Genomic DNA, 13,961 nt, shown 5'->3' on the forward strand with positions numbered 1-13,961 from the left:
AAAAAAAAAAAAAGAAGAACCTCGAGGCCTGAAAGGAAAAGGCACCTGCTGACGGCCTTAGTCTGGGCCTGAACCCTTAAATATTTTTTCAGCAGTTCCCTTAGAACTATTCTGATTCATTTCCACCAAACACTTGAGCTCTGCTCCACAGAGAATGTGTTCTGTTTGAGCCTACAACTTTTTGGATCTTTTTCTCCAATGGCCATTAAAAACTCCTGAACCCCAAAGAAGGAATTTTGTCTGAGTTTTGTCAAAAGCAATCAGCAAATGTTCCCAGCTGCCCAAAGTCACTCCGTGTGAGCCCTTAAATCCACCCATGATCACACGGGCTGAACCACGCACTCCAGGCCCCTGCTTCAGTCCAATGTGGATATCCGCCATCCAGGCTCCCAATCCTAGCAATGACACTAGGTCAGTCTACTGTCCCCAGTACGTACAGCACCAAGTGGGTCTCGGGGGACAGCCCAGGACAACCAAGCTGACGCTTATTCTCTGTGCCTTGGATGATGCATGAAGATGAGGGATTCTGGGGCCCTGGATGGCATATTTGAAGAAAGCAGTAAGCGAGATCCAAGTAGAAAGGTATCATCGTTGGACATTATCGTATTCTATGGATGGAAAATAAACACTGATAGACTGGTACCTAGCACCCCAGGAAAGGAATTCTTCCAAATTGTGACCACAGTTTCACCTCAATTAGCTCTGGAGACATAGGCCAAGAAATGCTGACTCCTCCCCAAAGCCTGATTAAAGCTTGAAACTGCTCACTTAATTAACTCTTCAACATTTCCCCTCACTGGAGCTTTTGTGACAGGAGCAAATTAGTAGCAAAACATCAGACTTAACGCTATCTCTTTTTCAGACACCTGCCCAGAACTCTGGGAATGGAATTAATAACTTTGACATAGGAAACGACTGATGAAAAATAGAGAAAAAAGTGCAATACTGAGTCCATGAATAAACAAGGGGTGACTGTACTAAAATAATGCAACACCACACTAGATCGCTGGAAAGGATCATACATTTTGTTCTTTAGCACAACACGACACCAAATTTGAAAATGATGAGTATTCTGATAGAAACGGCCTTGGTTTTACACAGCAAACACTTCTGAATAACTTCGGAAATAAGCTGACCCCGTAATGACTCCCCAAAACAATGGCCCCCTTGTGCAGACAATAATGAACCCCTGGCTGATCTGTAGACCAACAGACTCAAGCTGTGTTTATTGTGTTTGCATCAACAAGACATACCTAAAATTAGAAATGCGACAACAGCTAACATCTTCGCTATCTGGGCTATGTTTGCGAAAATGAAAGCCTACACGCATGCACACACACATGCGCACGCACGCACGATCACGCACACACACACCCAAGACTACGGTGCCCAGCCTGGCTTTTCCAAGGGAAACCAGCCTGAGAGCTAGAAGGTGGAGAATCTTCTAATGGGGCCCAGCTCACTCGCCTCAATAAAGACATAGTCTTTTCAGGCCTCTCCTTCCTGTCTGTAAAATTAAAAAATTGATTTAAATAATCTCAAAGGCTATGTGTAAAATCCTGCTCTAGCCCTATTTTAGATTGTTTGTTTTTGGTCTTTTTGCGACAGGGTCTCACTATGAAGTTCGGGCTGGCCTTGAGCTCACTTTGCAGCCCAGGCTGGCCTCAAACTTCCAGCGATCCTCCTGCCTCAGCCTCCGAGTGCTGGGATTCCAGGCACGCGCCACCCCCAGCTTCCAGCCCTATTTTGGATTTCCATCACATCACTTGGCCTCAAAGCTGAGCCCAAGGGTCCCCAAGCTCGGGCGTGGCTCTCAGCACGTACTCCCTGTGTTCTGCTTCCACTGCTGGCCCTGTCCTCTGGTGTTGCTTTCCTCATGTCTCTCAGTCTCTTTTCTCCACTACTTGTATGCTGTCTCCTGGTCATCAGCTGGCGATGCTCATGCAAAATTTAACCTGTAAAGTAACAATTCTCCAGCACCATACCGCTCTTTGTGTTTTTCACCAAATCCCTACCCACCTAGCTAGTCCTAGAATGTTTAAATAATGAATTTTCTCTCAAAGTCGCTCTTCTTAAAGGGACTTTCTCTATTATTATTATTATTATTATTATTATTATTATTATTGAAACAGGATCTTGCTATGTGCCCCAGGCTGGCCTTGAACCCCAAGGGCGAACCTCCCCAGTGCTGGGATTGCAGGAATTCCCCACTGTGCCCAGCTCAAGACTTCTTCTCTTGGTGCTTCATAGGTCCACTGATTTCCAAAACATAAGACCTCGATTTATATTGTCTTATTTTGGCACCTTCGAGTTTCCTCTTTATCTCTGCCTTTCCATGTTTTCTATTTATGTGCTTTGTTTTCCTTCGGAATCTGACTCTGTCCACACTCCAACTGCCACCTTCAGCACCTCCCCGGGCGAAGCAGAAACAGGACCGCCTCCAGGAGCAGCGGGGGGGGGGGGAGAAGGAGGAGGAGGGGTGAGGCCCACGGGCTGCTGGGCCAGGGCATGAATGGAGGCGCCGTGGGCTTGGTGCCACCGCATTCCCATCCCACAGGCGACCTTCTTTCCCAGAAAGAAACACAGAAGTATGTTTCCAGAAGGAAAAATGTTAAAACAACGGGGGAGCCAGAGCAGCTGGGGGCTGTTAACTCTAATCAATGTCCAGGCAGGATTTTTTTTTTAAGCAACAGGAAATACATTCAATTCTCTTTCTTTTATATTCTCTCTCTCTCTCTCTCTCTCTCTCTCTCTCTCTCTCTCTCTCTCTCTTTTTCTCTGCTATGATGGACCCCACAAAGGGTGGTGCAATGACACAAATTCCTTCTCTTTGCATTCTGGAAGCCTCAAGGCTACAGTCAGCCTCAGTTGCCTGAAATACAGCAGTTGGGTGGCTGCTCTTGTCTGAAGGCTCTACAGAACCTATGTCTTGCTTGCTCAGAAAGCTGCCTGATTTCTCTCCATAAGGCCCTGCCTGCACCCACCCTCCACCCCCTGCTCCCACCAACCCCTGCTCCTTGCAGTCTGATCTCCTATGCTGCTGTGGATTCTTCTAAGGATTCCTATGATGGCGTCTGGGGACCACACAGGTGGCCCAGGACAGCCCGCCCATCACAAGCTCTTAACTTGGTCACACAGAAGACGACATTCAAGGCCCAAGATGTTGGTATCTTTGGGGGCTGTGGCTCAACCTGTCAACCTACATACCTGTGTGTAGCTGACTTCCTGGAAAAAGTCTCCCTCCCTCCTCATCCACTGACGGTACTAAGTTATATGAACACAGGTCTGAACAACAGGGGAGACGTGGAGCGGCAGTTTCTAAGGCACGCAACTCTAATCCCAGCAACTGCAGTGGAGGCAATTAGATTGCCATGAGTCATGAGCTCAAGGCCAGCCTGAACTACTGGAGGGAACTTGTCTCAAAAAACCTAAATAAATAAGTAAATACCAACACAGAAATCTCACGAATTCTGTCCCAGATTTTCTGCCCCAGATTTTCCTTTCCCAACATACTGGGTGGCAGGCCCTCTGCTCTGCATTCAGACCCACAAGCATCACGTCCTTCCCCACACTTGGGGCCTCGTGTCCCACAGACCCTCGGAGGCATGGCCACCTGTTCCACGGTACCTCAGTTCCCAACACTGGATCTCAGAGCCACAATGCTCCCTGGTGTCCAAGGTCCAACCATGGGCTTAGTCCCAACTCCAAAGGTCAGTGACTGCATCCCACGCTGAGCAGGGAAAAGACACAGCGCTCGAACTCACCAAACCTCTTGTAACCGAAGGACTGCACCTCCTCCTCCTCTGCGAAGTCGTCTGCAGGAGAAGAAAAGACAAAGGGTTAGCCAGGTGTGGGGTGCCTTGGAAGGGTGGCACGGGGCTCATGGCTCTGAGGTACAAATTCTCTTCTCTCCTTTGCCCACGACACCCTTCGTCCCAGGAGAAAGCCCAGGACTAGAACGCGTGTCTCAGGCAGGGCTGAGCCCACTACCTGCAATGCTTGCCCTGGCTTTGTTGTTTTCGCCACACTGGCGATCGAACCCATGGCCTCTGCAGTGAGCAGTATCCACAGCTCATTTTTATTTTGCAACAGGGTCTCACTAGGTTAGACTGGCATTGAACTTGTATTCCTCCTGCCTGAGCCTCCTGAGGGGATGGGGCTACAGGCATGTACCAGCGTGCCAGGTCCACCTGCTCTCAGTGTCACTTCTAATTTAGGTCTCTGCTACAGTGTGACTCCTTCAAGTTGCCTCTTTTGCAGCCAGGTGTGGGGGTGCGGGCTTGTAGTCCCAGAACTTGGGATAGCCAGGAGTTCAAGGCCACATAGCAAGACACTGCCTCAAAAAGCTTTCAGAACACTCAGCCACCGAGCCACACTACATTATTCCAGGATTGCTCTCTGATAGCTTCCTTGGTTTCTCCTGTGTGTGAGTTTATTATTGTCCCTGTGCCACCTGTGAGTGGGAGCTTTTTCTACCTAGACTCAAATAACTTAAATTCCCATACCTAAAATGGTTCCTGCCTAAGGGCAAAGACTTCATAATAACTGTTGAGTGGATAAGTAAACCAATTTTCAAGGGGTTATGTCCTTAAATAAAAGACAAGTCAAGCTATCTAGTTGAGCTGGGCTCTGGGGTCCTAGCTGCCACAGTCTCAGGAGTCTCAGGAGGCCGGCAAAGTGCTGCTGTGAGCCCAGACCCTTCCCACTCTGCTTCTGCTGGGTCACTGGGGCCAAGTGACGAATCCTGGTGAACACATTTCAATAGCAAGCCTGGCCGTGGGAGTCCTAAACTCAGAGACACTGAGGACATCAGCATGCTGCTAGGCCAGACAAGCGTCCTTCCAAAAGGCCCATCCCCTGCGGGCACAAGGTGACTCCCCACCACTTCCATACACAACTCTCATGCTGTGTTTCTGCCAGCTGTGGGTCTGCAAAAGGGCAAGAACTGTGCGGACAAAAACACCTTACTAATTATGCAATCAAGGGACACTTTTGAATGACAAGAGATGTCAAGGCCAGGCTGGGGATATAGCTCAGTGGCATAGCACCTACCTGGCAAGCATGAAGTCATGAGTTCAATTCCTGGTACCACACACACAAAAAAAGATGTCAAGGTATCAAAGCTATACCTTAGCCTCCATTTGCAATGGGGTTATGTCCCAATAAGCCCAGCAGAAACTAGAAACATTGTAAGTCAAAATGCATTTGAAGCCAGATGTGGTGGCACACACCTATGATCCCAACACTTGGGAGGCTGAGGCAGGAGCATTGCTGCAGATTGGAAGCCAGCTTGGGCTTTAAAGTGAATTCAAGGCCAGCCTGAACTACACAGTGAGACCCTTCTCTAAAACAAACAAAACCCCCAAGGACTGAATACAAGTCACCTACCCAACACCCCAGCTTAGTGTCAGATTCTGCAGCGGCTAGCCGCTCTGTTTGCACTCATGGGCTGATGGGTGCCACCGCTGCCACCACCAGGAAGTTTCCTACTGCTTGCTACTAGCCTGGGAAAGGACCCAAATGCAGCACACAGTTTCTCCTAAACATGTAAATGTAAAAACTTCTGAGAAATTGTTAACTCCAGACTGGCCTTGAACTTGAGCTCCCCCCTAGCTCAGCCTCCCAAGGAGCTCGGATAACAGGTGAGCACAACCGTGCCTCTTAGCTTTGAGTCTGGAATTGGGACTGCTCCAGAGTCAGCTAGTGCTCCCGCCCCCATCTCAGAGTCCTCTGCACAGGCAGCTCAGCATGGCAGGCAGTGTTTAAAACCCAGCGCTCACCACGGTCAGAGACAGCCTTAAACTCCCAACCCAGACACGCCTTGGCCAAAGCGGAACTTGAAATGGTTCCAAAAATCCAAGACTTATGCCAGCTATAACACCCTGCTGGGAGCTTTAGATTCTTGATTCTTGATTCATTCATTAAAGCCTTAGATTCTTCATTCATTCTTTCACAAAACTAGGCATGGTGGTACATGCCTATAATGCCATTGTCTGATTATGCTGAGGCCAGAAAAGAGATGCTGCTTGGGATCTAAAAGGCCAGACTAGGGCTGGCCAAATAGCTCAGCAGATTAAAGTGTCTGCTTAGGCAGATGCAGGGGCCAGGAGTTCAATCCCAGGGCCCGCATTGCTGGCCCTACTGCCGGGGTATGCTGAGACAGTGATGGAGACTGGGCAGTGACTGAGACTGGGCCTGGTGGCCCGCACCTGTAATGCCAGCACTTGGGAGGGTATAAACAGGAGGATCACAATCTACACAGTGAGACCCTGTAGTAGACCCTGTCCTAAAAATACAAAAAAATAAATAAATCAAAGGCCAGACTTTGTGGAAGAACATTCTTATAATCAGAATGGCACTTTTCCTGCCAACTCAGTGATCAGTTGGTTCAACAAACACAGATCAACCCCTTCCTTTTGTTCTGCTTTACTTAGGGATCTATCATATGTAATGGCCACAGCCTCGTGCTCTCCCCCTCCCCCTCCCTCTCTGACACAGTGTCTTGCTCTGCAGTCCAGGCTAATCTTGAACTCACCATTTAGCTCAGGCTAGCCTCGATCTTGCAGCGATCCTCTTGCCTTAGCCTCGAGTGTCGGGATTGCAGGCATGTGCCCCCACACCCGGTCTAGTCTCAAAGCGAAACCCTTGCCTGCTGCAGCCGTTGCTTAGGTCCACCCATTTGCTCCTTCGCTCCCTCTGTCTGGTCCCTTGGCATCCTTGGGCACCACAGGAGCTCAGGTGCCACCGTGAGAGAGCGCAGTAGTAACCCAGAACCTCCACCCTTCCTCTGTGGACTTCAGAACATTCTCAATACCTAATACCGCCATGAGAGCCTCACACACGTAAGGAGCTGGTATGCTTTAATGTTTCAGAAGCACTGACTGCAGGGCACAGCTCTGTTCACGTTCAGTACAGAGGCAACGTCTTCCCCAAATATTTCCACACACAGCTGGCTGACTCGGGCTGGGCACCCGAGGGTGGAGGGCCGAGTGCGTGCTCCCAGCCTGGCCTGGCTGCGCGTGTGGCGGTGCTGCCAACCAGACCTCAGTGCCTCTGCTGCAGAAGCTGGCCCATGCCCCCTGCAACACAACCTGCTGGGACCCTGCAGGCTGAGGAGGCCTCACTGCAGGCTCTCCGCCCCAGCAGGGCAGCGGCTCAGGCCCCACCCTGGGCACAGGCCTGGGCTCACTGCTGTCCCTCAAGCTGCTTTCCAGCAGGGCCACCATGAGTTTGCTTGTTTGTTTGTTTTCTCTTCCCTCTCGGATCTTTTTCCCATGCCTCAGCAGTTAGCCTGACACTTCTCTCCCTCCTGAAACATCCCTGGGAACCTACGGTGTTCATATTGTTGTTATTAAAGCAGCTCAGTTCTGTCCCTGCATTTGCCTTTGAATGAGCACACGCAAACCCACTAGGGCCCGGGACACAAAGCCTTACAGGGGCCCACCCGGACCAGCGGGCACAAGGCTCTCCGCATCTTGTCCTAACCTGCATCCCAAAGGCTTAGCCCTTCTTCTTTTCTTTCAAAATACTGAGGATTGATTCCAAGCCCTCAGCACTGAGCCATATCCCCAGCCCTTTTCTATTTTGAGACACAGTTTCCATAAACAGCCCCCGCTGGGCTCAAACTTGCACTCCTCCTGCATCAGCCTCCCAGAGTGCTGGGATTACAGGTATGCATCATGCACCCAGCTCGATTAGCCATTCTTATAATAGCTACTAAAAGAGTAAAAGTATTTCTACCTCACCCAGTGAATGTAAATACAAAATCATCCAAGATAGGAGGGTCAGTGATAAAAAAAAAAAAAAAAAAAAAAAACTACAGCTAACTGCTGACTGGGACCTCCAGGAAAGAATTTAGAGAGAAGTGTTTTAATCCAGCCTCGCTGGGTTTTGTGCTATTGGTGGAGGGTGGCTGGAAATGATGTGGACTGCAGCTCTTGGGTGGCTGTTCACGCTGGCTTTTCAGCCATTTGAGACACTGAGGAGTGCTAAAGGAGAAAAATCAAACACTCCTTCAGCTTTGTTTTACCTGAGTGTTTTCAGTTATTGACTCTAGAATCCTCTTTTGCCATCCTTCGAAGCTGTGTAGTGCATGAGGTTTGTGCCTTAGCCAGTGCTGGGTCATGAACGATAGATACCCAGACAGCCGGGCTAAAGAGAAGAGAGGCCTGCTTTGGCTGATGCTTGGAGCACGGCCAGAGTGTGGTCAGCCCGGCGCTTCTGGGCAGCTGAGGCAGAACCACTTCCCTCAGAGCTGCAAAGTGAAAGGGGGAGGCCAGCCGCCCTCCCATGTCCCGGCTCCCACCAGTCCAACCTCCTGATCTTGCCTCTACTTCCTAGCTGGGGGCCAAGACTTTGCAGGCCTCTGAGAGGCCTTCCAGGAACTGAATCCACAACCAAATCCAGCACCGAACACAGCGCCGGCCTCCGTCCCAGCCCAGGTCCTCCACTGGGCCCGCACACAGATTTCCAGGCTACTCACTCATTTAGACAGCAGCAGGGTGAGCCATGACGCACAGGGGTGCCAGGGGCTGCAGGGACCCAGGCTGCAGCCTTGTGCACAGCCCCATAAGATGCTGCAGCCAGGCAGAAGCCGCGTCCTGGGAAGAAACATGCCCCAGGGCGGAAGGGCCCCGCCAGGGCCCCACAGGGCGACAGTGTTCCATTAGGACTGATGGCCTGGGGCTGCATCAACAAAGGAGTCTGTGAGGCCTCCTGGCAGGTGGACCTAGAGCAAATGTGCCCCCATGTTCCCAAGGTGTCAGGGTCTATGAAGTGACATTCTTCAGGGCCCTGTCTTCTCCACAACAGTCTTCCTCTGACACTCCGGCAGGGACATGCCACCACTCCTGGCTGGCCCAGGAGCTTCTGACAAAGCTCAGAACAAAGTTCTACTGCGGGCCTCTCTGGGCCCTGCTGTTCAGGGTACATGAATCCAAGGGATAGTTCATTTAGATGCCCTAGTGGCTTGAGGGTCACACATATTCTAAGGCTCCAGGAAGTCTGGGAAACAAGTTTAGGGATAGCCCTGTGTCACTCCCAGCTGACAGTGCGACCCCACTCCCCTCCATCTGCCTGATTTTCCGGCTCTGATTCTGATACCACCAGATAGAAAGCCACTTGAAACCAGGCCACGTGTCACGTGCGTTCCCTCAGCAACTACATGTTTATGGCACACGATGGCGTTACTTCCTGTTGAAAATTACACAAACTAGAGTTATCCAGGCCTCGATCTATCCTACTAGCTCAAGAACTCCTTAAAGAGGAAGAGGTTAAGTCACTCTTTCTGAAGACCCCCATGTCTGGGGAAGAGAACTCACATTTACTCAGCATCCACTGTCTACCATGCCTTCACATTTTGTTATGTTCCCTGTTTATAGGTGAGAAGACTGAGGCCCAGAAAAGTTAGATTAATCTAACACAAGGTCTCACAGCTTGTGAGTATCCAGAGGAAGACGAGGACCCACACACACACACACACACACACACACACAATCCCATGAGGGACATGGGATTGCATGCCGTGAAGGTGAGTGAGCCCTGCTGGCTTCCGGGAAGGCTAAGAAGCAATGGCTCGTACTGCGGAACCCTGAAAGGGCTCAGGAATTTAGGGTGCGGGTGACTGGGAAGGGGGATAACAGCGAGGCTAACACAGGAGGACCAGCTGAACACCTGTGGGAAGCCGTTGGCTCAAACACAAAAGACAGGGGCTGGAGGGAGTCAGGGGTTGAGTTTGAGCTCAGCATGCACGAGGCCTTCAGTTCAGGGCCCAGCACCACAAACAAACCAAAAAGAGAAGGGTAACAGCAACAAAAAAGCCTAGTTACCAGAGACATGGGAACCGTCTTACACTGTGGCTGGAAGTGTAAAATCACATGGCTGCAAGGAAAACAGCCTGGTGGTTTCCTAAAACACAAAACACAAAGCCAGGTGCGGTGGCACACACCCCTCTAGCCCCAGTACTTGGGAGGCTGGGGCAGGATTGCTGCTGAGTCTGAGGCCAGTCTGGGCTACACACTGAGCCCGAGGCCAGCCTGGACTACACAGCGAGACCCTGTCTCCAAGAACCTCTGTGAGAACTTGCTATGCACTGGAAGCATGTACTAACAAAAAATAAAAATAGAAAAGAAAAAGGAAAAACTGAAACACAGTTACAGCATCATCCAGCAATTCTCTCCTAGATAGGTACTGGAGAGAAATGAAAATGTGTGCACACAAAAGCGTGCACATGAATTTCATGACAGCATTATTCACAGCAGCACAAAAGGGGAGAGGAGTGAAATGTTCCCCAAATGACGGATGGCATTGTCTGAGTTGCTTTTCTCTCACCACCGAGACAAAATACCCACCCCTCCAAGTCAAAGAGGAAGATTTAGCTCCGTTAGTCCATACTCGGCTGGCTCCAGCGCAGGGTGGCGCGTGGCTGAGGCAGCAGCTCCTGGCCACAGAAGACAGCAAAGCAACGAGCATAAAAGGGAGGAGCAGCAGAAAACAGGCTTCGTTCCCTCCCTGACACTGCATGCAGGCTGCCCGCCCCTGGGGGGGGTCACACTCACACCCCAGCCCCAGCACTACACAACGAGCCCATCACAAACTCAAGAATCAGTGGCCTCTGAAAAGCCCACCCCCTCATGACCGCCTGAGGCCTTGGGGGGACATCAGACACAAATCCTAACTGGTATATCCCTACCACGGAACAGTATTCAGCAATTGAAAAGAACGAAGTACTGACAGGTACTAACACACAGCCCTGAGGACATTAAGCTAAGTGAAAGAAGCCAGTCTGAAAATCGTTCCATCTCATATAATCCCGCCTAGATGAAGTCTGCATGGGGCAAATCTACGAAGTCCAAGGAGCTGAGTCTGTAGGGAGAGAGAGAAGTGGCCGTCCTGACCACCTGTGACACTGAGACCTTGGGGGGAGGACACAGAGCCGAGCTGGGCCTGGCCAGAACTGCCCGGCCACACTGCAGGACCCCAAGTAAGCAAACAGCACTGTCTCACACATGGGATTGGACCCTTGGTAACAGCAGGTCCTGAACAGCAAAGGCCAGGAACAGCCTGGAGTTATGCAGGCACTGCTCTGGGGAACAGGAAGGGAGGAAGGAAGAAGGCCCAGGTGCGAGCCAGCTGTTTTCATAATGCACCTACAGCAGTAATGAATTGTACAATTAACTTTGAAAAAAATAAAGAAAAAGTGAGGCACAACATTCCACACCTGTAATCCCAGCAGTTGAGAGACTGAGGCAGGAGGATTGCTCCAAGGTTGAGGCCAACCTGTCTCAACCCTGAGATCCTGTCTCAAAATAACCTGAATAAATAAAAATTTAAAAAACAATTATCTCTAATAAAACTCACCCTATTGGGGCTGGTGAGATGGCTCAGTGGTCTAAAGCTCCTACTTAAACAAGCTTAGCAAAGCACAGGGACCGCGGTTCAATCCCCCAGCACCACATGCTGGCCAGCCCCGCCCCCTGGTGGGCTGAGCTGGCCACACACACACACACACACACACACAAATAAATAAATAAAAATTAAAAAAAAAAAACTCACCCTATTAGAGTAACATAACTTATAATAAAAACTACAATTCAAGGCAATGAATTGCTCCAATTTCTCCTCCAAATCAAAATGTTCCTGTCTTCAGCCAGTACACAGGCTCTTTCCATGTTGGTGTGTGACTTCTGCCTGGCCTACTGCCTGTCAACTCCTGAGGATGGGGATTTATTCACCCTGTTACTGATTTTCCACAGTGCCTTGCACACAGAAGGTCCGTACCAAGTATCTGCTTTAAAAATCGGGGCTGGGCCAGGGAGATAGCTCAGTGGCATAAGCTCCTGCCTTGCACATGCAAGGTCCTAAGTTCGAGCCCCAGTACCACAAAACAAAACAAAACAAAACAATTGGGACTGAGACTAGAAATATAGCTGAGTGGCACAGGACCTGCCTGGCAAGTGCAAGGTCCTCAGTTCAATTCCTTGTACAAAAAGTAAAATAAAATTTAAATTTAAATGTTTAACAAATGAGGCTGAGGTTGCAGCTCAGGGGTAAAACATCCACCTAGCATGCACAAGGCCCTGGGGTTCATCCCTAACAAAAAAGAGAGAAAGAGCCCAGCACAGTAGCTCACGCCCGTAAACTCAGTGGTGTAGAGGCTGAGGTAGGAGAGTCCTAGGTTTGAAGCCAGCCTGGGTAACTTAGCAAAAGCTTGTCTTAAAATTTAAAAAGGGGGAGGGCTGGGATGTAACTCAGTGGTACAGCATCCCTGGGCTCCAGTCCCAGTCCCAAAATAAATGAGGAGAGGGGAGGGGAGAAGAGAGGAGGAGACTTAGGACTTGGTGGTCCAACTGTAAATAATAAATAGAAATATGACAGCTGCATGGTAAATTAACACTAATGAAACAGACACAATGGCACATGGTCAAAACCTTACATATGCATACATCTGTCCCAATACTCAGCGACAATTTTGTTTCATGGGTGCTTCTCGGATGTTCTACCCTTACTAGAGAAAACTGGGCACTAGGGGCTAGTGAGATAGCTCAGCAGGCTAAAGCACCTGCCCAGGCAAGCTTAGGCAGGCACAGGGGACCACGGTTCAATCCCCAGCACCACATGCTGCCCCAGCCGTGCCCTCAGGGTGGGCTGAGCTGGCAAAGAAAAGAACACTGGGCACTAGATTGACACAGAGACCTTCGAAGACATTGGCCATGGTCAACAACATGGCTGGAACATTGGAGCTCCTGGTAAACGCAGTCCCACATCTGTGTACCACGCGGCTGCTGCTGAGGGTGAGGAGACCACTGCACCGCCACTGCAGGGACAGGCTTCTGAGTGGGGCCCGGCCTTGTGGTGGGGCTGGCTCAAGACCAGAGACGGTGCCAGGCCTGCCAGCAGTGCAGCAGGGCCAGGGCTGACGCTACTCCAGCCTCAGGGTCAGCAGAAACACATCTGCAGTTGGAAATTTAACTTCCGCACTGAACACTTGCCTTCCTGCTCTAAACTATATCACTTGATCAAATTAACACGAGTGCTTCAGAAATTGGCGATTAAACTACTGCCCGGAGGGAGCGGCAGGTTATAATAACACAGTATTCCAGCGAATTACAGAACCTAAAACGTCAGTTCTTGTCACACACCATCCCAAGCAACTGAAGTGTACTACGCACCTCAACCCGCAAACAGCTCCCCAGATGAATGCGTGGCGGCGCCCACCCCTGATCCCAGTGCTTGGGAGGCTGAACCAGGAGGATCGCCTGGAGTCTGTGGTCAACCAGGGCTACATAGTGAATTTAAGGCCAGCCTGAGCTGCATAGCAAAAGCCTATCTCAAGGACAGAGCTCAGTGGCACAGTGCCTGCCTGGCAAGTGCAAGGTTCTGTGTTCAAGTTCTGATATCAAAAAAAAAACAAAACCCTCCTTTCATAGATAAACTGAGGCCCCACAGGGCTAACATGCCTGCAGTTCCAGGCTTTGTTTCACAGCCCACCCCCCTGTGGCCACACAGAAATGATAAGGTTCAACTCCCAGGTTCAGGAAGCAAAATTATATTGTAGGAGGTGACTATATTGTTAAGTAAATATTATCTGCTCCATAACTGGTCGGTTTGACCTTTGAATAGTAAACTGTTTCAGCTACTGTCTAAGTCTTAAGAAAATGGCAGCCAGGACCCAGGCAGGGTGGCGCACACCTGGAATCCCAGCATGCGGGAGGGCTGACGAGGACCATCTCCAGCTTGAGCGAAATAATGAGCCTGGGGGAAGAGGAGGAAAAAACAGGGATGCACTACATACGTGCACCAGCTCCCCGTGATGCGGGAAGCCGCTAGGCAGTGTGGGCATGTACTGAAGAAACGTGAACAGAAAAGGCTGGGGACGTAGCTCAGTGAGAAGGCCTTGGGTTTCACTGGAAGGAAGGAAGGGAGGGAGGGAGGGGAAGAGAAGGAAAAGAAGGAAGGGAGGG

The 13,961-nt window shown here is 50.3% G+C and overlaps 1 protein-coding gene across 1 annotated transcript in view; it reads right to left on the bottom strand.

Moving 5' to 3' along the window:
- The window catches only part of Colec12 (collectin subfamily member 12), a 176,476-nt gene that overhangs the window by 156,342 nt on the left and 6,173 nt on the right, over positions 1–13,961 (bottom strand). The window contains exon 2 of the mRNA XM_023720380.1: positions 3,765–3,815. Coding sequence (XP_023576148.1) covers positions 3,765–3,815 — 51 coding nt within the window. The remainder of the gene's footprint in view (positions 1–3,764; positions 3,816–13,961) is intronic.

Source organism: Octodon degus, unplaced genomic scaffold (genome assembly GCF_000260255.1).
Source record: "Octodon degus isolate 3935 unplaced genomic scaffold, OctDeg1.0 scaffold00075, whole genome shotgun sequence".
Lineage (NCBI taxonomy): Eukaryota > Metazoa > Chordata > Mammalia > Rodentia > Octodontidae > Octodon > Octodon degus.